The sequence below is a fragment of the Amblyraja radiata genome, chromosome 9 (genome assembly GCF_010909765.2).
Source record: "Amblyraja radiata isolate CabotCenter1 chromosome 9, sAmbRad1.1.pri, whole genome shotgun sequence".
Taxonomy (NCBI): Eukaryota; Metazoa; Chordata; class Chondrichthyes; order Rajiformes; family Rajidae; genus Amblyraja; species Amblyraja radiata.
Window position 1 is genome coordinate 4379835 of NC_045964.1, and position 27827 is coordinate 4407661.

The window sequence follows — 27827 nt, forward strand, 5'->3', positions numbered from 1 at the left end:
CTGTCATAACCTAACTTCTACTTTATTGAGCACTTTTAAATGTCATTGACATATGAAACCACTTGTGTTGAGATGTAATGTAATAAATATTTTAATTCCCCAATAGATTCTGATCCAGAGTGTTTGTGAGACCATGGTTCCCAAACTGGTTGCAGAAGACATCCCATTACTTTTCAGTCTTTTGTCTGATGTGTTCCCTGGCATTGCATACCACCGTGGAGAAATGACTGCACTACGTGATGAATTGAAGAAGGTTTGTCAGGAAATGTACCTTACCTATGGTGACGGTGAAGATGTTGGTGGAATGTGGGTTGAAAAGGTACGTTTGATTTCCCTTCTCCAATAGGAATGCTTTTATTAACATTTAACTTTTGTTTTGTTTTAAAGAGATCATTTTAGTTTGATATACATTCTGTGCCTTTTAGGTTCTGCAGCTATATCAGATCTCACAGATAAACCATGGTCTGATGATGGTTGGGCCATCAGGCAGTGGGAAAAGTATGGCTTGGCGTGTTTTACTGAAAGCCCTTGAGAGGCTTGAGGGAATAGAAGGGGTTGCCCACATCATTGATCCAAAAGCAACCAGCAAGGACCATCTATATGGAACATTAGACCCGAACACCAGGGAATGGACGGATGGACTGTTCACACATGTTCTTAGAAAGTAAGTCGGCCATCTAGAAATATATTGTAAATGTTCGTTTTGCTCATCCTTAGCTCTCCAGTTTAAGTTGCTGGTTTTCCCTTGTACCTTGCCCAATAGGCATAGGTGAAGTTCACTATTAATCACAAAATGTTCTTGTACTTGTGGTCCTTTTGGTTGAACTGCATTCCATCAACTTGGGTTGGGAACAGATCTCGATCATAATATGTTTAAGAAGGAACTGCAGATGCTGGGAAATCGAAGGTAGACAAAAATGCTGGAGAAACTCAGCGGGTGCAGCAGCATCTATGGAGCGAAGGAAATAGGCAAAGTTTCGGGCCGAAACGTTGCCTATTTCCTTCGCTCCATAGATGCTGCTGCATCCGCTGAGTTTCTCGATCCTAATAGTCTGCATGGCTTGGCTACTACTCCATGTCCTTGCTCAGCCATCTTTGAAACCCATAATTTTTAATGTGTGATAATTGATTTTAAAAGTAGTTAAATATTTTTAGGATCATAGACAATGTGCGAGGAGAGCTGCAGAAACGTCAGTGGATTATCTTTGATGGCGATGTTGATCCCGAATGGGTGGAAAACCTGAACTCTGTTTTGGACGATAACAAATTGCTCACCCTGCCCAATGGAGAACGTCTCAGCCTTCCGCCAAATGTAAGAAACTTCATTAAAGATGAACGCAGAATTTACGCATGCCATAAATTTACACAGCATCTTAAATACAGTTTTTTTAAAACACGTCTTCCTTCCAAAGGTGCGGATTATGTTTGAGGTCCAAGACTTGAAATATGCTACACTAGCCACTGTATCCCGATGTGGAATGGTGTGGTTTAGTGAAGATGTACTCAGCACAGATATGATCTTCAATAACTTCTTGGCTCGACTGCGCGGCATTCCGCTGGATGAGGGAGAGGATGAGGCCCAGCGAAGGCGCAAGAGCAAAGACGAGGAAGAGCAAGAAACAGCTTCCCCAATGCTCCAGGTACCAAGTAGTGACATTTCTGTGTGTAAAAAAAAAGCTTCATTTGAAGCTGGGCCGTTTTCAAAAATATTTGATTGATATGCAAAAATATAATTGATTGTATAACTGCATTTGAAGACACAATAAACAGGTGGTAGTGTACTGAATAGCAAGGACGTTAAGAGATTTCCCACAAGTACATCTCTGGCAAAATATTTTGTACTATTTTTTTATATACAACCTCATTTTGAGTATCTTCATAAGGATCTTTGGTTATTAATTCATTTTAAATGTGTTTCTTGTTAGCAGAAAAAGCAGTAAATATATATCACCCTCTATCTAATATATATTTTCCAGAACTTTATTGCTTCAATATTTTGGAACCTTATGCAATATCCTCATACAATACTGTGACTTGTTTTAAACAGATACAGAGAGATGTCGCTACAGTTCTGCAGCCATTCTTCACTTCCACTGGTCTGATTATAAAAGCCGTCGAGCAAGCTGCTAAAATGGAGCACATTATGGATTTTACCCGGTTACGATGTCTGGGTTCTCTCTTCTCGATGCTGCACCAAGCTTGTCGAAATATTGCATTATACAACGCAAACCACCCAGATTTTCCAATGCCGAATGAGCAGTTGGAACTCTATAGCCAGGTGTGTGATGGCACTTTTACAATGATTTCATTGTGTCCATGATGTGGATTATTAGTACACCTCGTGTAACTTTATGAACCATTGCTTTTCCTTGACTAGAAATACCTAATTTACGCGATTCTTTGGTCGCTCTCGGGTGATGCACGTTTGAAGATGAGAGCAGAACTTGGTGAATACCTCCGGCGAATTACCACCATTCCACTGCCAAGCACGCCAAACATGCCCATCATTGACTTTGAGGTAGGAAACGTGACATTCTCTGTCCACATATTTCTCCTCTGGCTTGGCAACATTTTACATTATATTCTCCAAACTTGGTGATCTTTAATATACTCGCAAGTAAGTGACCAAATTAACATTTAGCTCTGAGTGCTTGAATTAATAGATAAAATGCCACATTGAGTGTATTGAAATGGTTACTGGCCTATCTTAAATGAAATAATATAATAAATAATTATAAAATTGGTTAATCTCTTAAAATAAATTACTGGCACTGCACTAAGGAAGACTGCTTTCCTATCATTTTCTTTCTGTAGAGCTCTTCAACTGCTACTTTTTTTCTTTCGACATGTTGTTTCACAAAGGTATCCAATTTCCATTTGAGAAGATAGTATAGAATCTAATACGAAGGTAGAGACAAAATGCTGGAGTAACTAAGCGGGACAGACAACATCTCTGGAGAGAAGGAATGGGTGACGTTTCGGGTCGAGTCCCTTCATCAAACTGCCTGAAGAAGGGTCTCGACCCGAAATGTCACGCATTCCTTCTCTCCAGAGATGTTGTCTGTCCCGCTTAGTTACTCCAGCATTTTGTGTCCACCTTCGATTTAAACCAGCATCTGTAGTTCTTTCCTACAAATGGAATCTAATATTATTGTTTCAAGCCTTAATTTATATACGTTGATTATGAGAACATGCCACCTCTGTTTCTATGGCAATCTGTGCCAATTTATTTTTCTGGTATTATCCACTTTTCTACCACTGGTAACTATCCTTTATCAATAAACATTTGAAAACTTTGACTGCGTTTTCCAAAACCTTACTTGTCCACCTAAACTCTGACTTCTGAAATAGATTGCACATTGCTGGTGCCACTCCAGTAAATCTATCCTGTGGTCAGATCAGAATGCATTACCAGAAATCTTTTGCCCCAAAAGCAGTCCACTTGTGGCTTAATATGTTTTAAAAAGGATTGACAAATCTTCAGTTTTGTTGCTCCATACTTCTATTAATGAAGCTTGGGATCCATCACACTGTTATGATATCTCTTGTGTCCAAAGTTATGTAAATGCATTCCCAATTTACTAATTCTCCATCCCATCCTAGATTAAACCTTTTAAAATCAGATCTACCAAAATGAGTCCTTTCCTGGATAAAACTTCATGTGATGCCTGATAAATTAACCAATCTATGTTCTTCCCTGCATCTAGACAGTACATATTCTGTATTATTAACATGCATACATTAAGCATCGTGTACATGTTGCAACTATGTGCGGAATTAGTATAGATGCACAGATTTGCATTGTAGTGATGCAGTAACAGCAAGATTATATGGGAGCATATGATGAGCATTTGAAGGCACTGGGCCTGTAATCGTTGTCGTTCGTTAGAAGGTTGAGGGGAGGCCTCATTGAAATTTACCTAATAGTGAAAGGCCTGGATAGAGTGAATGTGGAGAGGATGTTTCCATTGGTGGGAGAGCACAGGACCAAAGGCCATAGTCTCAGAATAAAAGGACGTACCTTTACGTCCTTTAGAAAGGAGATTTCTAAGGTCCCTTTCAGAGTGGCAGGCAGTGACTAGTGGGGTGCCGCAAGGCTCGGTGCTGGGACTGCAGCTATTTACAATACATTAATGATTTAGATGAAGGAATTAAAAGCAACATTTGCAAATTTGCAGATGACACAAAGCTGGGTGACAGTGTGAACTGTTATGAGGATGCAGGGTGACTTGGACAGGTTGGTTGAGTAGGCAGATGGACAGCAGATGCAGTATAATGTGGATACATGTGAGGTTATCTACTTTGGTGGCAAGTACAGGAAGGCAGGTGGCAAGAACAGGAAGGCAGAATGGTGTCAGGTTAGGAAAAGGAGAAGTAAACGAGACCTGGGTGTCCTTGTACATCAGTCACTGAAAGTAAGCATGCAGGTACAGCAGGCAGTGAAGAAAGCAGGTTTGCCTTCATAACAAGAGAAGTTGAGTTTAGGAGCAAAGGGGTCCTGCAGTTGTACAGGGCCCTGGTGAGACCACACCTGGAGTGTTGTGTGCAGTTTTTGTCTCCTAACTTGAGGAAGGACATTCTTGCTATTGAGGGAATTTGCCGTAGGTTCACGAGGTTAATTCCCGGGATGGGGGGACTGTCATATGATGAAAGAATGCAGCGACTGGGCTTGTATTCACTGGAATTTAGGATGAGAGGGGATCTTATAGAAACATATAAAATTATTTAGGGGTTGGACACGCTAGATGCAGGAAACATGTTCCCGATGTTGGGGAAGTCCAGAACCAGGGGCCACAGTTTAAGAATAAGGGGTAGGCCATTTAGAAATGAAATGAGGAAAAGCTTTTTCACACAGAGAGTTGTGAATTAGTGGAATTCTCTGCCTCAGAAGGCAGTGGATGCCGATTCAACGGATGCATTCAACACAGAGTTAGATAGAGCTGTTAGGGCTGGTGGAATCAAGGGATAAGGCAGGAACGGGGGACTGATTGTGGATCACATTGAATAGCAGTGCTGGCTCTAGCATCTATTGTCTATGTATCTATGAGATGAGAAGGAATTTCTTCAGTCAGAGTGTGGTGAATGTGTGGAAGTTATTACCACTTACAGCTGTGGAGGCAGTAAGTGGCAATACATTTTTTTTAGATATTTTTAAGGAGGAGATTGACAGATTCTTGATAAGGGTGTAGGGGGTTATGGGGTGAAGGCAGGAAAATGTGGTTGAGAGGGTAAGATAGATCAGCAATGATTGAATGGCAGAGTAGACTTGACGGGCCGAATGGCCTAATTCTGCTCCTAGAACATAGTGATTTATGAGCATCAGATAATAAAGCAAGATGAATTGCTTTTCAAATCAAAATGAAAGTTGTGACTTTTGTAACTGCTATTGTACATATCAACATCATTCACCCCTCAACACTGGTAGACTACTATTTTTTACACAATATCAACATTTCAGAATGAAGTGTAAGGCTGGCAGCCAGTGCATTTATTTATACAAATCTGAACCAGAATCATATTTTTTTGATACCTAACTGGGGAATCTGACAAACACGGGCATGCTCTGCAAAAGCCAAATGACTGCACCTCATGATGCCTGATAAATTAAAGCAAATTTTGTTTTATTGTTTTAATAAAGACCAATTCTGTTTTTTGAAAGTATGCTTGGTAAATCTGCATAAGACATAGGAGCAGAATTAGGCCATTCAACCCATCGAGTCTTCTCTACCATTCATAGTGAAAGAGTATTACAGTGTGGAAATAGGCTCTTTCACCCAACTGGCTCAAACTGGCCAACACGTCCCATCCACACTGGTCCCATCCACACTAGTCCCATCTGCCTGTGTTTAGCCCATATCCCTCTAAACCTGTCCTAAATGTTTCTTAAATGTTGGGATAATCCCTGCATCAACTACCTCCACTGGCATTTTGTTTCATACACCTACTACCCGTTGCATGAAAAGGTTACCTCTCGGATTCCTATTAAATCTTTCTGCCTCCCCCCCTCACCTTAAACCTATGTTCTCTGGTTCTCAATTCCCCAACTCGATCTATTCCTCTCATGATTTTATACACTTCTATAAGATCACCCCTCATCCTCCTGCGCTCCATGGAATATAGTAGTAGCCTGCTCAACCTCTCCCTATATCTCAGTCTATTGAGACCTGGCAACAGTCTCGTAAATTGTCTCTGCACCCTTTCTAGCTTGACAACATCTTTCCTATAACATCGTGCCCAAATCTGGACACAATGGTCACCCATTCCTTCTCTCCAGAGATGCTGCCTGTCCCACTGAGTTACTCCAGCTTTTTGTGTCTATCTTCGGTTTAAACCAGCATCTGCAGTTCCTTCCTACACAATGGTTTAAATGCGACCTCACCAACATCTTATACAACTGCAACCCAACTTCTATACACAATGCTCTGACAGAAGGCAATGCGCCAAAAGCCTTTTTAACCATCCTATCTGCCTGTGATGCCACTTTCAACGAACTATATACCTTTACTCCTAGATTCCTGCTCTACAACACTCCCCAGAGCCCTACTGTTCACTGTCTAGGTTCTGCCCATGTTCAAGTGTTCCCAAAATGTAACACCTAGCATTTCTCTGTATTAAATTCCATCAACCATTCCTCAGCCCAACTGATCAAGATCCTGCTGCAATTTTTGACAACCAACTTCATTATCTGCAATACCTCCCACTTTTGTGTCATTCAATCATAGTTGTTCTATTTTTCCCTCAACCCTATTCTCCAACCTTCTTCCCATAACCTTTGACAGCTTTACAAATCAAGAACCTTCCAATCTCTGCTTTAAAAATACCTAATGTCTTGGCCTCCACAGCCATTGTGGCAATGAATTCTACAGATTCACCACCCGCTGGCTAAAGAAATTCCTCCTCATCTCCATTCAGATGCAGTACATGGTAATGAAGTTATTAGCTTAAATTAATTGAGGGCAAATAATATTTGAATATTTTCAATTTCAAACTATTTACCGGTTTTCAACAGCCAGCATTATTTAGAACTGGGTTTTGGTACTCAATTTCACTCATTTCAACTTTATGCCACACTATACACAGGTTGGGCCGAAATGTAGTCAAGTTGAGCTGAAGGGCCTGTTTCCACACTGTATCACTTTATGATAGTTCCCTTACAAAAAAGAGATTTGTTTAATCATGATGAATTTATGGAATTCCCTGCCACAGAGGGCAGTGGAGGCAAGTCACTGGATGGATTTAAGAGAGAGTTAGATAGAGCTCTAGGGGCTGGTGGAGTCAAGGGATATGGGGATAAGGCAGGCACGGGTTATTGATAGGGGGCGATCAGCCATGATCACAATGAATGGCGGTGCTGGCTCAAAGGGCCGAATGGCCTCCTCCTGCACCTATTTTCTATGTTTCTATGATTTCAACCAGATTAAGAATGAAAATAAGTTGGTTGCAAAATCTCTTTTTAACGCTTAGGTTTCCATTACTGGAGAATGGGTTCCTTGGCAATCAAAGGTTCCACAGATTGAAGTTGAGACGCATAAAGTTGCTGCTCCAGAAGTTGTTGTACCAACCTTGGATACAGTTCGTCATGAAGCCCTTCTGTACACCTGGCTGGCTGAGCATAAACCACTGGTTCTATGTGGACCACCAGGGTCTGGCAAGACCATGACTCTATTCAGCGCACTAAGAGCTCTGCCTGATATGGAGGTAGGCAATTTTTATTTTTTATTTCCTCTGTTCCTTCAACTGACTAAGCATTCATTTTTTCCCCCACATTGTGATGTGACTGAAGTAAAGCGAGGCTATTGTTGTTTTGTTGATAGGTTGTGGGTCTGAACTTCTCCAGTGCAACCACACCTGAGTTGGTTCTGAAGACGTTTGATCACTACTGTGAGTACCGCCGGACACCGAATGGAGTTGTGTTGGCACCTGTGCAGCTTGGTAAATGGCTGGTGCTCTTCTGCGATGAAATCAACCTTCCAGACATGGACAAATATGGCACCCAGAGGGTCATATCCTTCATACGACAGGTTTGTGAGAGCAGCCATGCCACATAGTTGAGCTCAATGTGGAAGCACTTGTTGAATGTAGTCATGATGGCTTGTTTCTATTCCAGATGGTAGAACATGGTGGTTTCTACCGTACTTCAGACCAGGCCTGGGTTAAGTTGGAAAGAATCCAGTTTGTTGGAGCATGCAACCCATCTACCGATCCAGGAAGGAAACCACTTTCACACCGGTAATATCTCAATAGTCCTGTAGTTTTACATTCTAGCAATCTTAATTCAGGCAGTTAAGATTTTAACTGATTAGATGTGTGTGTATGTGTATGTATATAGAGCCAGATTTTTAAAATATATCGCTCCATAATTGTGCTAGATATGTGTTTTTTTAACCTAATTCTGTTCTCGCAATGGAGATACCCCCTCAATTTCAACAAAACCAATGTTTGAATCACCTGTGAATTTACCAATCATGCCTCTAAAGTTCACAGCAAATTATTTATATACAAACCATCAGGTTCCATCACTGGTCCCCATAGCACACTACTGTCCATAGGCTTCCAATCTTTAAAACCTCTTGTTTGTTGCTGCATCAGTTTCTTGATTGCATTGAATTGTCTTAACGGTTGCTAAGACGACAAGAGGCTAAGATGGATCTTTCACCTGGCATTTCACACCAGTGGTTGATAAATGTTCAGCAGATCCCAACATCAATGTGTTATTGAAAATGTGGATACTTCTGTTATCCTTTTAAGTACGGAAGCAATGTTGTGGGCAGGGGCGGAAATCACGATTAGAACATCGGAGGGACACAATTTCTTGGTGGCCGCACGCACAAACACGAGGCTTGGGAGGTTTCGGCCGTGGGCCCTGTGGACGGTAACATCGGGAGCTGACCTGGTTGGAGACCGACTCCAAACTCCAGCAGCAGCAGCTTCGTCCCCCCCGAATCGTATGGCTTGAATCGGCCCGTTTGCGGGGCTTTTCATTGCCCGGCGCGGCTAAAAAATCGGCCGGCGGGGGCTTCAACATCGGGAGCATCGACGCAGCGATGAATGGCCCCGCGAACGGGCTGATTCAGCCCTTAGAAAGCGTCTGATACCCGCTTGAATCTTTCAAAAGCTACAATGTGATAAATAACACTTAAACAAATAAAACTGAAGCAAATAAAGGCAAACAGAAGAACCAACCTTGAAGGGGGAGAGAGAGAGAGAGAGAGATGGGTAAAAAATACTAAATAACACGAGTGACCGTGAATGAGGGACTTACCTGCAAGCCAGCCAGGAAACCCGTTCGACCGGAACCCTTAATGACCTTACCCGTTTAAATCCGATACCCGTTTAAATCTTTTCCATCCACCAATACATCCAATTAATTCAAATGGTAATTGTACCCGCATCAGACTGCTTTAAGAAATTCTCTGTGAATACCTTCAGTAATACTTGAAGGTCAAAACACAATTGGTGACACATCGTGTTAATACGATGTTAATAGTGACATTTAACAAGCGCTTAACAGTGACACCCCCACTGTCCCGTGGAAAGCGGAGATTTTCATAGGTTTTTTTTTCACCACATTTCAAAATCCGGATTTCAAAACATGGGGGGGGGGGGGGGGAATTGTCCCCCACCTCTCAAAACATGGGAGGGATGTGGCCCGTCCATCCCACCCAGGATTTCCACCCATGGGACTTCCATTCAGTCTTGGTTAGCATGGTGTTGGTTATATTCTTGGTTAGCATGGTGCTGCTGCCATTTTGAAAAAAATGTAATTAAACCAGGTCGACTCCTAAATTTTATGGAGTGTTGCTTTTAGCAAGTCTCCAGCTTGATAGTAATGGTAGAGAAAGGATTATAGTGGAGCGTGAAGTTGGAGATATTCTGCTGATGACCCACCATTTCTCCTGACTGCTCAGGCTTGATCTGTGAGATTAATTCTAAAGCACTCCCACTCAGCAGGATGTTCGTGCTGTGTGATACCCGAGTGTGTCCTCAGAGTGATATCTTCATCTGTATAAGGACTGTGTTGTAATCTACCAATACCTCATGTCCAGATTCATTTGCAATATGCATTGGAAGCAAGATTGGAATGCTTCTTCACTGGGTGTTCTCATCAGCTGCTGTAGACCTAACTGTGTTCCTCGCCCTGCATTGTTATTACCCAGCTACTCAGTTGATGAACCACCTTGCCCCCAGGGAGGCAAGGTGGTATTCTTGCTTGTATTTGACAATATTAAGGGTTCTCAGAGCACTTTTCAAAAAAATATAATACTATGCTGTCACCCTTAATGGTTGCTATGACAGTGGGGAGTGGGGGGGGGGGGGATTTATTTAGGAACTGTGATTTAAGAGCCTCTAGACCAGGGGTGGGGAACCTTTTCATGTTGGAAGGCCGCATTAAATTAGCTGTAATCTAATAAGGCCGCATTAAATTAGCTGTAATCTAATAAGGCCGCATCCAAGAAACTTCAATTTGATATAGGATTATTTTGTTGCATCTTCTTTTACTCTGTGGTATTTTAAATTTGTTCATTTTAAGTTAATAATAAAAGACGAACAAAAACATATTAATAAAAATAAAAGGATTTGTTCTACAAAATTTGGATTCATTCAAAATCCCGCAGGTTCCCCACCCCTGCTCTAGACAATCCCTAGATGTTAGTGACGATTTGCTCCTGTCGTGTTGTTGAGCAGGTTTCCTTTTCAACATAGTGGTTTGATACAACGGATGGTAGACCATCAAGAGATGCTTTGTTGATCGAGACTGGACATGAAGCAGACTGTTAGAGCAGCGAATATTCATTCAAAAAGCACACATGGTGAAACAGATGGGTTTTTAATGATGCAGCAATTTAATGGTTACTAGACTATTATTACAGAGTTTCTTTAGATGATTTAATTCCCTTACAGTCATGGATGATTTTGAGCATGTCTCCAGATCATTAGTCCAGGCCTCTGGATAACTGAACCATCAACATGCTTTTAGCCATTCCCTTAATGTGTTGTAAACTAAATATGATGTACAATTGTATTGATGTATTGGAAAGTGATAGATTTGCCCTCAGTGACGGTGTGAAAAATGTAACTTTGCAGGTTCCTACGTCATGTACCGGTGGTGTACGTAGATTATCCAGGACCAGCCTCCCTCACTCAGATTTATGGAACGTTTAACAGAGCTATGCTAAGACTCATTCCATCCTTGCGGACGTATGCAGAACCCCTTACTGCAGCAATGGTGGAATTCTACATCATGTCACAGGTAGGCTTCTGGCGTTGAAGTTCTGGAAACAAGTGGTATTTACAAACTGGAGATTTAAGTAGAAAGAATTGGAGCACTGGTCCCCGTTTTCAGTTAAATCTATGTTGATTTTATTATTGGACTTATATTTGATCATTATATTTAGTTCACTAATGTTTACATCATTTTGCAGGAACGTTTCACTCAAGACATACAGCCTCATTACATTTACTCTCCTCGTGAAATGACCCGTTGGGTTAGAGGAATTTTTGAAGCTTTGAAGCCATTGGAAACACTTGCAGTTGAGGGATTGATTAGGATCTGGGCTCACGAGGCCTTGCGCTTGTTCCAAGACAGGTTTGTATTTTTGATCAAAAATCTTTTTTGCTTCATATGCTGAAGTATGGTTAGATGCACAGATGTGACATTCATTTTGCATTTCTTGTGAAGACTGGTGGATGATGAGGAGCGACAGTGGACAGATGAGCATGTCGATGTGGTGGCTTTGAAGCACTTCCCTAACATTGACAAAGATAAAGCTTTGGTTAAACCTATTTTGTACAGCAACTGGCTGTCTAAGGTAAGACATTTTTGAGTAAAATAAATGCAAAATGTTGGTGGCCATGATGTACTCAATTTGTTAAACAACTCTTTGGCATGACTGCCTTCGTATTAAGGTTCTAAATATATTTCAGACATAGAGTCTGAAGAAGGTTCCCGACCCGAAACGTCACCTGTCCATGTTCTCCACAGATGCTGTCTGACCTGCCATGTTACTCCAGCACTTTATCTCTTTTTTTTGGTAAACCAGCATCTGCTGGTTTTCCATTCCCTGTGTTTCCTTTCTAGACATATTTGATTTTTCGCAATCTGCCTTGGTTTTATAAGCTGCTGGTTTTGAACTTGTGACAAGTAATCATAACAAATCATCTTCTGAATTTTCTAATTTACTTGGTGCCACTCTTGAAGAATCCAAACAAACCAAGTATCTTGGCATCAAATTGCAGAATGATCTGCGTTGGAATGGTCAGACTCATCATGCCACGGTGAAAGCAACAGGTGTCCTAAACTTTCTGAGGCGCAACTTTCATCATTGTTCAACTTCTGTCAAGGAGAAGCTATACTTCACCCTCGTTAGACCTCATTTGGACTACGCAGTTGCAGCATGGGACCCATACACAAATAAAAACATTTCTTCCATCGAACGTGTCCAAAGACAGGCAGCTCGATTTGTTACTAACACCTATGAGAGAGAAGCGAGTGTCACCAAACTTCTGAATTCTCTGGGGTGGAACCCTCTCCAAGACAGACGTGAAGCTCACCGTTTGACCTATTTTTACAAAATGTTAAATGGTCAGCTCGACATAGATTACAAGACCTATACCAAACCCAAACCAATTAGGAGCAGACGAGGGCATTCGATCCAATTTGTGATCCCAGCTACAAAGACAGATGTGTACAGCAATTCGTTCTTCCCCCGCACAATTAAAGCATGGAATAATCTCCACCCTACTATAGTTACCCAACCAGGTGCAACTAAATTTAAAGTAGCTCTTTCTTCCCAATAACCCTTTCTGGCTTAAGCCCTCCCTTCAACACCTCCAGTTTAAATTCCATTTGGAATATTTTGGAGGACCAAGAACCAAGAATTAAATTACATCTTGTCATTTTTGACTAACCTTCCAAAATATGCCATCAAATTCTTCACTGTAATTTGGGACAAGAGACTTGGCATCATATTTACCACCGTGACTCCCTCCATCAGATTCCGACTGCCTGCCCCCTTTTGGCAAAATAATTTAAAACTTTAATGAAGAACATAGATACAAGTTATCCCAATTGTAAATCTTGGTCTTATGGCTAAGGAAATAAAATAGGTGTGTTCTAATTTTTGTGTGACATGCCAGACAATGATTTGCTCCCACAAGGGAGTCTCAGCATCTGTGCTTGATATTTCATAACATTATCGTCACTAAGTCTTTACTGTCCTAAATCTGGAGATCACCATTGACCTAGAATTCAAAATGACTGAGTACTTAAATACTCTGCTTGACAGAAGAGGCCGAGGTTGGATATCCTATAATGAATGACAACTACTTGACCCTTCTAGGCCTTTCCCTTGTTTACAAGATAAATTGGGAGTATGATAAAATTGTTTCCACCAGCCTGGATGAAGTAATACCGATGACTGTTTTTAAAAAAAACTCAACACTTTCCAGGATTAAGAAGCCCATTTAAATGACTTGATTCACTGAACAAGTTATTTATTCATACATCACCAGCACACTGTAGCTGCAGTATGAGCCATCTACAATATGCACTGGATTACTTGCCTAAGCTAGTTTGACAGAACCTGTCAAACCCACAAACTCAATCTTTAAAAAGAAATAAAAACCAGCTCATATTTTTATGCTGCTACTGACCTTTCTCCTTGTTTAAATTCCAAATCAATCTATAAAGATTGTTGTCAGATTCTAGTTCATCTTTCTCAGCCGGATCTAACTTTCTTTAGTGCGAGATGATGCTTCATTTGTCATCTTTTCTGAAGGACACTTCATCCCGTTTTAAATAAAAGGCTTAGATGTTCATAATTATTTCAACACACTTGGCATTTCTGCCATTTCTACTCTTCTATCTTTGCTCATTCATTGTCTTCCTTTCTTTACCTTGTACAACCCATTTGTAATGTATTGTTCTCCCCTTATCCCTTTACCAGTTTAAACCATCTTTGGGCTAGAGGAATCTGCCCTCTTGATGTAGGTCTGCACTGTATAACATTACCCTTTCACGCAGTAGTTTGTGGAAATAATTGAATCCCTCCTTATCACATTGTGATGAATTACATGTCGATCTGTCCAGTCTTTTAATTCTCCATGCTTTGTTTTAGGATTATATACCAGTAGATCAAGAAGAGCTGAGAGACTATGTCAAAGCCAGGCTCAAGGTTTTCTATGAGGAGGAGTTGGACGTACCCTTGGTACTTTTTAACGAAGTATTGGATCATGTGCTGAGAATTGACAGGTAGGAACGCTCGTATTAAACCCGTGGATCAGCAAACCTGACGTGTGTATGTGAGGGTACACAAAATTGCTGGGGAAACTCAGCGGGTGCAGCAGCATCTATGGAGCGAAGGAAATAGGCGACGTTTCGGGCCGAAACCCTTCTTCAGACTGATGGGGGGTGGGGGAAAGAAAGAAGGAAAAGGGGAGGAGGAGGAGGAGCCCGAGGGCGGGCGGATGGGAGGGTGGGAGGAGACAGCTAGAGGGTTAAGGAAGGGGAGGAGACAGCAAGGGCTAGCCAAATTGGGAGAATTCTATGTTAATGCCATAAGGACGCAAGGTCCCCAGACGGAATATGAGGTGCTGTTCCTCCAATTTCCGCTGTTGCTCACTCTGGCAATGGAGGAGACCCAGGACAGAGAGGTCGGATTGGGAATGGGAGGGGGAGTTGAAGTGCTGAGCCACCGGGAGGTCAGGTAGGTTATTGCGGACTGAGCGGAGGTGTTCGGCGAAACGATCGCCCAACCTACGCTTGGTCTCACCGATGTAAATCAGCTGACATCTAGAGCAGCGGATGCAGTAGATGAGGTTGGAGGAGATACAGGTGAACCTTTGTCGCACCTGGAACGACTGCTTGGGACCTTGGATGGAGTCGAGGGGGGAGGTGAAGGGACAGGTGTTGCATTTCTTGGGGTTGCAACGGAAAGTGCCCGGGGTGGGGGTGGTGCGGGAGGGAAGGGAAGAATTGACGAGGGAGTTGCGGAGGGAGCGGTCTTTGCGGAAGGCAGACATGGGGGGAGATGGGAAGATGTGGCGAGTGGTGGGGTCACGTTGGAGGTGGCGGAAATGGCGGAGGATTATGTGTTGTATTTGCCGGCTGGTGGGGTGAAAGGTGAGGACCAGAGGGACTCTGCCCTTGTTGCGTGTGCGGGGATGGGGAGAGAGAGCAGTGTTACGGGGTATGGATGAGACCCTGGTGTGAGCCTCATCTATGGTGGCGGAGGGGAATCCCCGTTCCCTGAAGAACGAGGACATTTCCGATGCCCTGGTATGAAATGTCTCATCCTGGGAACAGATGCGGCGTAGGCGGAGGAATTGGGAGTAGGGGATGGAATCTTTACAGGGGGCAGGGTGGGAAGACGTGTAGTCCAGATAGCCATGTGAGTCAGTGGGTTTGTAATGTATGTCGGTCAGGAGTCTGTCCCCTGCGATGGAGATGGTGAGGTCAAGGAATGGTAGGGACGTGTCGGAAATCGTCCAGGTGTATTGGAGTGCCGGATGGAAGTTGGTGGTGAAGTGGATGAAGTCAGTCAGTTGTGTGTAGGTGCAGGAGGTGGCGCCAAAGCAGTCGTCAATGTAACGGAGGTAGAGGTCGGGGATGGGGCCCTGGTACGTCTCGAACATGGATTGTTCAACGTAACCGACAAAGAGGCAGGCGTAGCTGGGGCCCATGCGTGTGCCCATAGCTACGCCTTGTGTTTGGAGGAAATGGGAGGAGTCAAATGTAAAGTTGTTGAGGGTGAGGACCAACTCCGCTAAGCGGAGGAGAGTGTCAGTGGCTGGGTATAGGTTGCTCCTCTGGTCGAGGAAGAACCGGAGGGCTCCGAGGCCATCCTGGTGGGGGATGGAGGTGTAGAGTGACCGGACATCCATGGTGAAGATGAGGGGGTGAGGGCCCAGAGAGTGGAATGCGTGGAGGCGGCGGAGAGTGTCTGAGGTGTCTCGAACATAGGTGGGGAGGGATTTGACCAAGGGGGATAGGATGGAGTCAAGGTATGTGGAGATGAGTTCGGTGGGGCACGAACTACGCAGAGACAATGGGTCTGCCGGGAGAGCCGGGTTTGTGGATTTTGGGGAGAAGGTAAAAACGGGCCGTGCGGGGCTGGGGAACGATGAGGTTGGAGGCTTGGTCAGGTAGGGCGTGGGAATTGATGAAGTCGGTGATGGTGCTAGAAATGGTGGCCTGGTGCTCGTCAGTGGGGTCATGGTCCAAGGGTAAGTAGGAGGAGGTGTCCGAGAGTTGGCGCGTGGCCTCAGCTTTGTAGAGATCGGCGCGCCAGACTACCACGGCACCTCCCTTGTCGGCTGGTTTGATGACCCAATCTGGGTTTTTGCGGAGTGATTCGATGGCAGTGCGTTCAGAGGGGGAAAGATTAGAGTGAGACAGGGGAGTGGAGAAGTTGAGGCGGTTGACGTCGCGGCGGCAGTTCTGAATGTGTGTGTGTGTATGTGAGTTCCTTGTGTTTGTGAAAGTCTGCAAAATATCACATTTGGGAGAAAAAAGGCATTTCAGAACATGAGGCTATTTCCAGTTATACTGCAACACTTGCAGCGCAGTGTATAGGCTTTAAAAAAAATAGTGTACTCTGGTATGTGGGGGTGTGTGTCTTTCTAATGGTTTATAAGCTGGGGGCGGAAGATCATCGGGTAAGTTTAAAACTCGTGACTCACAAGCCTAAAGCTCTCATGAATCCCCTGTTTCACATGAAATGCTGTTGATGCTCGATTTCACAATGAGTGTTTGCCGAAGGAGGTAGACCAGATATCAGCATTAAAACCCCTGCATTCATTTTTAAGTATGGGATTTGGATATGGCAAAGTACATATTCAAAATTTGTGGATTGTATGGGATATGGTAAATAACCATGAACTGCAAAGAGAAAAGTTTGCAGAATGATCAAGCCAGAGCTAGATAAAATTTAATTCAAGACTGCAGTGAACATCAGTAAATCCAGAAACGTGGATATGAGTGTAGATTTATATAAATTGTGAACATAATATGACATAAAACCCATTGGTAAGACGTAAGGGATCCTGATCTTCCTAAGTAGAGACGTAGAATGCAAAAGCAGGGAAGTTACTTTAAATCCTTTTAAAACATTAGAAGCTTTACAAAAATGAAATATTACTTCCAATGCTTTGGTGAAATATGAAAGTTATTTCGAGGATAAGAAAGAAATATATTAGAAGGATTCCAAAGGTGATGGGTTTTGGGGACAAGAAGTAGGGCAAATATGAAGGAGGTTTGGAAGATTTAATGGAGGTGTGCATTTGATAGACTGATGATTTCCTTGTTTGTGTGGGTCTATCATTTTATATTAATGAGCATGATGAAGACTGCGCCAATAGAATGGAGGGGGAAATGGGTGGATAGCTTCAAACTGGGAATATATTCATATTCAGAATAGACCTTCACAGTCCCTTTGGCCGATAATCACATTGGTAGTTTGATAGAAACCAGCAATTGTACATTACTGAGATGGATGGCCGAAATAGACATATAGTAGGTGTTTATATTGAACTTCATATTAATATTGCTGTTAAATCGGTCGCGCCGCCCACTTAGGTGGGCGGCGCGACCGATGTCGCAGCGGCCTCTGCAGTCTGTCTGTGTATTTTTTATTTTTTTGTCCTGTTGAGGGTTTAGTTTGTAATGGGTTTTTAAATGTGTATGTGTGGGGGGTGGGGGAAACTTTTAAATCTCTTCCCTGCATGGAGACCCGACCTTTTCCCTGTCGGGTCTCCGTTGCCGTTGGGGCCTAGCGCCGTGGAGCGGCCTCCAACCGGAGTGACCTGGGGGCTCAAGTCACGGAGCCTGTGGAGCTGTGGACCTACCTCTGTGGAGCTGTGGAGCTGTGGAGCCTGTGGAGCCTGTGGAGCTGTGGACCTACCTCTGTGGAGCTGTGGACCTACGGACCTACCTCCGTGGAGCTAGACAGCTTCGGAGCGTGGAGAGCTGCGGGGGCGAGCTGCTGCGACTCGACTCCGGTGGATGGTGACACCGGGAGCTCGCGGGTCCCCGGTGGGAGACTGCTTTGCGGGGCACCGGCAACGGCGACTTCTCCCGCCCGAATTGTGGGGTTGAGAGTGACCTGGAGGGGGGCCTTACAATGCCCGGCGCGGCTGTAAATTGCCGCGGACTTGCTAGCGCCCGCCGGGGGCTCCAACATCAAGACCCGGGGCAGGGCCTTACATCGCCCGGCGTGGCTTTGAGTGGCCGCGGACTTGCTAGCGCCCGCCGGGGGCTTTGACCTCGACTTCGGGAGAGGAATGGAGAGCAGGGGAGAGACAAGTTTTTGCCTTCCATCACAGTGAGGAGGAGACTCACTGTGATGGATGTTTATGTGAATTGAATTGTGTTGGTGTGTGTCTTGGTTCTTTTTTTGTATGGCTGCAGAAAACCAAATTTCGTTTGAACCTCATGTGAGGTTCAAATGACAAATAAAAGGTATTGTATTGTATTGTATTGTAAATGGATGTTGCTTTTGGTTTTGTTTTTTTTCAGTCTGTATATTTTTATGGTTGAATTTGGTGACCTAATATTGTATTGTATTGTATTGTATTCAAATTTATTGTCATTGTCTCAGTTAGAGACAACAAAATGAATTTCCCTTACAGGCAGTATCATAAAAATAAATAAATAATAATAAATAATAAAACATATTAAAAATAAAATAGAATTTTATAGTGAAATTTCCAATGTAGTGTTTATAAATGATCTTTGTTTAAGATTCTGTAAGTTGTCAATCTAAATTACCTTGAATCATATTCATGTAATTAATATTTCTTAGGATATTCCGGCAATCACAAGGCCATTTGCTGCTTATCGGAGTCAGCGGTGCAGGGAAAACAACACTCTCTCGCTTTGTTGCCTGGATGAATGGCCTTAGCGTTTACCAGATTAAGGTCGGTGAGAGTCATTTTTGTACTGTTGTAGTAAACACAAACCTTTGCCTAGCGGAAAGAAGTTTATTCTGTATGTTCATTGTACAAATTCTTGGTGTGCAGGTTCACAGGAAGTACACGGGTGAGGATTTTGATGAAGACCTGAGAACAGTGTTGCGACGATCCGGCTGCAAAAATGAGAAGATCGCTTTCATTATGGACGAGTCCAATGTCCTCGATTCCAGTTTCCTGGAACGCATGAATACCTTGCTGGCTAATGGGGAGGTAAATACAGAAAATGTTCAAATCTAGAAATAAGAACATTGATTGCAAACAAGCGATCTGTCAAAGTGACATTGTTAAAATTGTACAATGATTGCAAACGTTGTTGGTTGGATTATGTAATTGGACATTTGCAAATGATTTTTAAGTCTATGTATTCAGCAACTATCCCTGATAGTTTTCACTTGCTTTCATACTTGTTAAACCTAAGCTAATACAGAGATATTCTATACAGGAAAGGAAAAATAGATTATGAAAGAAAACTGGCAGGGAACATAAAAACTGACTGCAAAAGTTTTTATAGATATGTGAAAAGAAAGAGATTAGTTAAAACAAATGTAGGTCCCTTGCAGTCAGAAACAGGTGAGTTGATCATGGGGAACAAGGATATGGCGGACCAATTGAATAACTACTTTGTTTCCGTCTTCACTAAGGAAGACATAAATAATCTGCCGGAAATAGCAGGGGACCGCGGGTCAAAGGAGTTGGAGGAATTGAGTGAAATCCAGGTTAGCCGGGAAGTGGTGTTGGGTAAATTGAATGGATTAAAGGCCGATAAATCCCCAGGGCCAGATAGGCTGCATCCCAGAGTACTTAAGGAAGTAGCTCCAGAAATAGTGGATGCATTAGTAATAATCTTTCAAAACTCTTAGATTCTGGAGTAGTTCCTGAGGATTGGCGGGTAGCAAACGTAACCCCACTTTTGAAGAAGGGAGGGAGAGAGAAAACGGGGAATTACAGACCAGTTAGTCTAACATCGGTAGTGGGGAAACTGCTAGAGTCAGTTATTAAAGATGGGATAGCAGCACATTTGGAAAGTGGTGAAATCATTGGACAAAGTCAGCATGGATTTACAAAAGGTAAATCATGTCTGACGAATCTTATAGAATTCTTCGAGGATGTAACTAGTAGCGTGGATAGGGGAGAACCAGTGGATGTGGTGTATCTGGACTTCCAGAAGGCTTTCGACAAGGTCCCACATAAGAGATTAGTATACAAACTTAAAGCACACGGCATTGGGGGTTCAGTATTGATGTGGATAGAGAACTGGCTGGCAAACAGGAAGCAAAGAGTAGGAGTAAACGGGTCCTTCTCACAATGGCAGGCAGTGACTAGTGGGGTACCGCAAGGCTCAGTGCTGGGACCCCAGCTATTTACAATATATATTAATGATCTGGATGAGGGAATTGAAGGCAATATCTCCAAGTTTGCGGATGACACTAAGCTGGGGGGCAGTGTTAGCTGTGAGGAGGATGCTAGGAGACTGCAAGGTGACTTGGATAGGCTGGGTGAGTGGGCAAATGTTTGGCAGATGCAGTATAATGTGGATAAATGTGAGGTTATCCATTTTGGTGGCAAAAACAGGAAAGCAGACTATTATCTAAATGGTGGCCGACCAGGAAAAGGAGAGATGCAGCGAGACCTGGGTGTCATGGTACACCAGTCATTGAAAGTGGGCATGCAGGTGCAGCAGGCAGTGAAGAAAGCGAATGGTATGTTAGCTTTCATAGCAAAAGGATTTGAGTATAGGAGCAGGGAGGTTCTACTGCAGTTGTACAGGGTCTTGGTGAGACCACACCTGGAGTATTGCGTACAGTTTTGGTCTCCAAATCTGAGGAAGGACATTATTGCCATAGAGGGAGTGCAGAGAAGGTTCACCAGACTGATTCCTGGGATGTCAGGACTGTCTTATGAAGAAAGACTGGATAGACTTGGTTTATACTCTCTAGAATTTAGGAGATTGAGAGGGGATCTTATAGAAACTTACAAAATTCTTAAGGGGTTGGACAGGCTAGATGCAGGAAGATTGCTCCCGATGTTGGGGAAGTCCAGGACAAGGGGTCACAGCTTAAGGATAAGGGGGAAATCCTTTAAAACCGAGATGAGAAGAACTTTTTTCACACAGAGAGTGGTGAATCTCTGGAACTCCCTGCCACAGAGGGTAGTCGAGGCCAGTTCATTGGCTATATTTAAGAGGGAGTTAGATGTGGCCCTTGTGGCTAAGGGGATCAGAGGGTATGGAGAGAAGGCAGGTACGGGATACTGAGTTGGATGATCAGCCATGATCATATTGAATGGCGGTGCAGGCTCGAAGGGCCGAATGGCCTACTCCTGCACCTAATTTCTATGTTTCTATGTAACGGGCCCTTCGGCCTACCAAGTCCTCGCCGACCAGCGATCCCCTTATATCACCATCCTACATACTAGGGGATAATTCTGGAATAACCTGGAGCTGAACACCTCCAAGACCAAGGAGCTCATAGTGGACTTCTCCAGGAAGCAGCAGAGGAGCTTCCTCCCCCTCAGCATAAACGGGGCCCAGGTGGAGAGGGTGGAGAGCTTCAGGTACCTCGGCATCCACATCTCCCAGGACCTGACATGGTCACACCACCTCAGCAGCCTGGTAAAGAAGGCCAACCAGTGTCTTTACCATCTCAGACGGCTGAGGGACTTCAAGCTCCCCTTCAGGGTGCTCAAGAACTTCTACACCCATACTGTGGAGAGCATCCTGAGTGGGAGCATCATCACCTGGAGGGGGAACACCTCCAAGAGGGACCAACTGGCTCTGCTGACCAAAACCACCCTTCCCAATCTGCAGGACATCTACACCAAGCGCTGCAGGTCAAGAGCCAGGAGGATTATCCAGGACCACACTCACCCCAACAACAGACTGTTTTCCCTGCTGCCCTCAGGGAAACGGTACCGGCTGCTCAGGGCCAACACAGAGAGAATGAGGAGGAGTTTCTTTCCCCAGGCCATGAGACTGCTGAACGAGGACTGAGTGTCGCTGCTCCCCCAGCCCCCCAACGCCCAAACCCTCCCCACCCTCCTCACCAGCACCTGCACCCCCGCCACGCCACCATCAAACACACACACACACACCCACACATGGGACTAAACTGGATGGAACATGCTGTCATCACAGGTGTTCCACGGCACTTGTCACTGCTTGTAACAGCAATACTTGTTATGTGGTATATTTATGGGGTATGTGTTATATGTGGGTATTGTTGTATGTGGGTTATGTGGTATCTAAGGGGTACATATTTATTATGTGTTATATGTGGGTTATGTGTAAGTGGGGAACCATGCACAACTGGACAGGCACTTAAGCATTTCACTACTGGTTATACCTGTATAATTGAGTATGTGACCAATAAACTTAAACTTAACTTAATTCACCATTTTTAACCAAAGCCAAAATAACCTACGTTTTTGGAGTGTGGGAGGAAACTGGAGCACCCGGGAAAAACGCACATGATCAGATTGAGAGCGTATAAGCGTCGGTGGGCGGCGCGACTCACGTCGCAGCGGCCTCTGCAGTCCGTCTGTCTTTTTGTTATTTTTTGTCCCGTTTTAATGTAGTTTTTATTTTATTTTTTGATGGGGGTGGGGAAACTTTTGTGTGTGTGGGCGGGGGGGGGAAACTTTTAAAATCTTTCCCCTGCACGGAGAACCCGACCTTTTCCCTGTCGGGTCTCCGTTGTCATTGGGGCTACAACGTGGAGCGGCCTCCAACCGGAACGACCTTGGGCTCCAGTCGCGGAGCTGCGGACCTACTCACCATCGCGGAGCTGGCCGGCTTCGGAGCGGGTGGAGCTGTGGTGGCGCTCGGCTGCGACCCGACCCCGGGGATTCGGAGGCTTACCGCAGGTCCGGTGGACAGTGACACCTGGAGCCCGTGGGTCCCTGCTGGGAGACCGCTTTTCGGGGCTTCCGCAACGGCGACTTCACCCGCCCGAGTCGCGGGGTCGAGGAGTGCCCGGAGCGCGGCCTTACATCATCGCCCGGCGCGGCTTCAACGGCTGTGGGACTTTGCTAGAGCCCGCCGGGGGCTCCAACAACAAGACCCGGAGCACGGCCTTGCATCACCCGGCGCGGCGTTAATGGCCGCGGGACAATTGCCATCGCCCGCCAGGGACTTTGACTCTGACATCGGGAGGGGAATGGGGAGTGCAGCGGAGAGATAATTTTTTTTGCCTTCCATCACAGCGAGGAGCAGATGCGCTGTGATGGATGTCTGTGTAAATTGTGTTGTGTCTTGGGTCTTTTTTTCTTGTGTGTATGACTGCAGAAACAACATTTCATTTGAGCCTCTGTGAGGTTCAAGTGACAAATAAATTGTATTGTGCATTGTGTAAGCTCCGTACAGACAGCACCTGTAACCGGGATCGAACCTGGGTCTCTGGCACTGGAAGGCAACAACTCTACTGCTGCGCCACCGTGCCTATTTCACTCAACAGAAATCTTAACAAAATAGGACAGTGGGTAAATTACAATGGGGTAAACCATAAAATATTTCAGGTTTATCAATATATGAGGGCAGTGCGGTGGCACAGCAGTAGAGTTGCTGCCTTCCAGCGCTAGAGACCCGGGTTCCATCCTGACTACGGGTTCTGTCTGTACGGAGTTTGTATGTTCTCAAGACCTGCATGGGATTTCTCCAAGATCTCCAGTTTCCTCCCACACTCCAAAGACGTACAGGTTTGTAAGTTGATTGGCTTGGTATATAAATATAAAATTGTCCCTCATGTGTGGGGGATAATGTTAATGTGCTGTGATTGCTGGTCGTTGCTAACCCGATGGGCCGAAGGGCCTGTTTCCACACTGCATCTCCAAACTAAACGAAATATCTAAATTATATGTTGGACAAATGAAATGCTTAAAGTGTCACCTGCATTAACCTGTCTTTTCCTATTGAACAGGTGCCTGGCCTGTTTGAAGGGGATGAGTATGCCACCTTAATGACCCAATGCAAAGAAGGTGCTCAGAAGGAAGGTTTAATGCTTGACACCCATGAGGAACTGTACAAGTGGTTTACAGGGCAGGTTATCCGCAATCTGCACGTTGTATTCACCATGAATCCATCGTCTGAGGGCTTGAAGGATAGAGCTGCAACCTCTCCGGCTCTTTTTAACAGGTAACTTGACTTTTTGTATGGCCCGGTTACCAATTCCAACTCATTGTTTTAATATGTAACGTGTAATTTTGTGTGAGAAAATACTTTCAAAAGGAGGCATGCAGTGGGAATTAGGCAGGTAACTCACCAAGAGTGATGAGAATGTGGAATTCACGACCACAGGAAGCGTTTAAGGTGGGTCGATTAGTTGCATTTTAAACAAGGTGCACAAGATTATGAAAGAGAAGGACATAGAGGGGAACACTTAATGGGGAAATCAAGGAAAACAGCTTTACGACAAAAAAAGTGGATCTGAGTTTTAAAAAATCATCTTGTTCTTGCTGTTTCAGAGTAGCTATATAACATATATAACCATATAACAATTACAGCATGGAACCAGGCCATCTCGGCCCTTCTAGTCCGTGCCGAACACATACTCTCACCTAGTCCCTATGAGCAGGCAAATGACATATTCTGATTACTTTGCGTCCTTGTGAAGGGCAGGAAGATGATCAACAAGGATACAAGTGGCAATATTAACCAAGTGAAAGAATACCGTGTAGAAACAAAGAACTGCAGATGCTAGTTTACAAATAATAACACAAAGTAACGGAGTAACACCACAGGCCAGGCAGCATTTCTGGAGAACATGGATAGATGACGTTTTGGGTTGGGAGCCTTCTTCAGACTACATAGTGATATAGATTCAGAGATATGCAAATAAAAGAAATAGGGGCCGCAGCAAGATGAATTGAGGTGCATCCTTAGCTTATGAGAGGTCCGTTCAAGAGTCTAATAATAATGGGGAAGAAGCTGGTCTTGAATCAGATGGTACATGTTTTCAATCTTTTGAACCTTCTGCTGGACAAGCCTATTGGGAGGTTGTTTGGTTTAATTTATATTAAAAATTATTATTTGTTGTGTTAATAAGTTATATGAGCAGAATTAGGCCATTCGGCCCATCGAGTCTACTCTGCCATTCAATCATGGTTGATCTACCGTTCCCTCTCAACCCCATTCTCCTGCCTTTTCCCCCATAACCTCTGACACATTTACTAATCAAGAATCTGTCAACTTCCGCATTAAAGATATCCATCGACTTGGCCTCCGCAATAAATTCCACAGATTCACCACCCTCTGACTAAATAAATTCCTCCTCATCTCCTTTCTAAAGGTGCGTCCTTTCATTCTGAGGCTATGGCCTCTGGTCCTGGATTAGTGGAAACATTCTCTCTAAATTATTCTGCTGAGTAGATTCAGCTAAATGATGTGAATGTGAAACAACCACCAATATGTTTGACTAGGTCTGTAATTGACTGTAATTGTTATATGGTTATATAGGTCACACTGAATCCAACTATTATTTAATTTGCCATAAAAATGGAAAATGGGACCCAAATGGGTCAGTTGGCTCTTCAGTCTGAAGAAGCGTCTCTACCCAAAACGTCACCCATTGCTTCTCTCCAGAGATGCTGCCCGGCCCGCTGAGTTACCCCAGCATTTTGTGTCTTCGGCTCTTCATATAATATGCAAATGTAACTACAGCGATTATAAAGTTCTTATGCCCTGATCGGTAGAATCCTGCAGAGGATTATGCTTGATTTAAAATAATTTAAGTTCAATTTTTAGGCTTTGGGAGAGTGAAAGGGAGCGGCTCAAAAGATTTACTGTTAGTTTATTTTCCTTGCAATGGAAAATGTATTCTGAACAAAAACATTTTTTCAGATTATTTTCAAAACTTGTTATTAAATGGAATTTCCTTCCTTGCTTCAAAGATGTGTGCTGAACTGGTTCGGGGACTGGTCTACCGAAGCCTTGTATCAAGTTGGCAAAGAGTTCACCAGCAAAATGGACCTTGAGAAACCCAATTATATTGTTCCCGACTACATGCCCATTGCTTATGACAAGCTTCCCCAAACACCATCACACCGAGAGGCTATCATCAACAGTTGTGTTTTTGTTCACTTAACATTGCATCAGGTGAGTCATTACAAATGCTGTTTGCAAACCCTTTTTCTATATTCTGTATTCTTGATCAGGAAATGCTGAAGTAACGCAGCGGGACAGGCAGCATCTCTGGAGAGAAGGAATGGCTGACGTTTCGGGTCAAGACCCTTCTTCAGATTGATGTTGGTAGTGGGCGGTACAGAGATAAAATGTAGTCGGAGACAGTAAGACTGGTGGGAGAAGGGGGAGGGGATGGAGAGAGAGAGGGAAGCAAGGGCTACTTGAAGGTAGAGAAGTCCATGTTCATATCGCTGGGGTGTAAGGTACACAAGCGAAATATGAGGTGCTGTTCCTCCAATTTGCGCTGGGCCTCACTCTGGCCATGGAGGAGGCCCAGGACAGAAAGGTCAGATTGGGAATGGGAGGGGGAGTTAAAGTGTCCAGCAACCGGGAGATCAGGTAGGTTTAGGCGGACGTGTTCAGCAAAACGATCGCCGAGCCTGCGCTTGGTCTCGTCGATATACATGAGTCAACACCTGAAACATCGGATATTGTAGATGAGGTTGGAGGAGGTGCAAGTGATCCTCTGCCTCACCTGAAAAGACTGTTGGTGTCCTTGGATGGAGTCGAGGGGGGAGGTAAAGGGACAGGTGTTGCATCTCCTGCGGTTGCAGGGGAAACTACCTGGGGAGGGGGTGGTTGGTATGGACGAGTTGACTAGGGACGGTCTCTGCGGAAAGCAGAAAGTGGTAGAGATGGGAAGATGTGGCCAGTAGTGGGATCCCGTTGGAGATGGCACAAATGTCGGAGGATTATGTGCTGTATGCAACGGCTGATGGGGTGGAAGGTGAGGACAAGGGGGACTCTGTCCTTGTTATGAATGGGGGGAGGGGGAGCAAGAGAGGAGCTGCGGGATATTGAGGAGACCCTAGTGCGATCCTCATCTATAATAGAAGAGGGGAACTCCCGTTCCCTAAAGAATGAGGACATCTCCGATGACCTGGTATAGAAAACCTCATCCTGGGCTCAGATGCGGCATAGACGGAGGAATTGGGAGTAGGGAATAAAGTCTTTGCAGGAAGCAGGATGGGAAGAAATGTAGTTTAGATAGCTATGGGAGTCAGTGGGTTTGTAATAGATGTCAGTCGATCGTCTGTCTACTGTGATGGATAAGGTGAGACCTAGCAATAGGGAGATGTCGGAGATGTTCCAAATGAATTTGAGTGAAAGATGGAAATTAGTGGAGAAGTTGATGAAGACAGTGAGTTCTGCATGGGTGCGGGAGGTAGCACCCCCGCACCAATGTAGCCGAGGTAGTATAGTCGGTCACAGCCAGCGCGGAGAAGAAGCGCCACCTCCAGCCCAGCCTCGCCCCCCCCCCCCCGACGCCGGCGAAAGCCGAGCACCAGCCATACTATACAAAGCGCTGCAGCAACTCAGCCTCCTTCCTGCGCCGGCTGTAAGCCCGGCCTGGCCCGACACCTCCAGCCGCCCCCGGACAGGGACGAGACACCCAGAGGGGAGGGAGAAAGCCCAGCAACAACTCAACAGTCCCGGGCCCGACACTGACCAGCACGATCTCGCTCACTCACCAAAGCATAAAAACAGCAAAATAATCTTAGCTTTAAACAAAGGACATTAAATACAACTATTTCATAGTTTGAAAGCAGTATTTTCTTACCTAGAAGAATCAAAGCGGGAAAAACTGAAGAAATGAGGGTCCACTGCTTCACTGCTTTCCACCAATGTTCATGCATAGTGACCTTTGACCTGGGCATGCACAGTTGGAAGCAGTCAGAATACC

The 27827-nt window shown here is 44.4% G+C and overlaps 1 protein-coding gene across 4 annotated transcripts in view; it reads left to right on the forward strand.

Annotated features, from left to right (window-relative positions):
* dync1h1 (dynein cytoplasmic 1 heavy chain 1) overlaps positions 1-27827 on the forward strand; it is a 104176-nt gene that overhangs the window by 44368 nt on the left and 31981 nt on the right. For all 4 annotated transcript variants that reach the window (XM_033026525.1, XM_033026524.1, XM_033026526.1 and 1 more), the window contains 17 exons: positions 107-319; positions 426-664; positions 1156-1312; positions 1413-1640; positions 2048-2278; positions 2378-2518; positions 7465-7698; positions 7815-8021; positions 8108-8229; positions 11086-11251; positions 11424-11587; positions 11681-11810; positions 14118-14251; positions 18801-18915; positions 19018-19179; positions 23883-24097; positions 25852-26056. In XM_033026525.1, the coding sequence (XP_032882416.1) occupies positions 107-319; positions 426-664; positions 1156-1312; positions 1413-1640; positions 2048-2278; positions 2378-2518; positions 7465-7698; positions 7815-8021; positions 8108-8229; positions 11086-11251; positions 11424-11587; positions 11681-11810; positions 14118-14251; positions 18801-18915; positions 19018-19179; positions 23883-24097; positions 25852-26056 (3063 nt within the window). The remainder of the gene's footprint in view (positions 1-106; positions 320-425; positions 665-1155; positions 1313-1412; positions 1641-2047; positions 2279-2377; positions 2519-7464; positions 7699-7814; positions 8022-8107; positions 8230-11085; positions 11252-11423; positions 11588-11680; positions 11811-14117; positions 14252-18800; positions 18916-19017; positions 19180-23882; positions 24098-25851; positions 26057-27827) is intronic.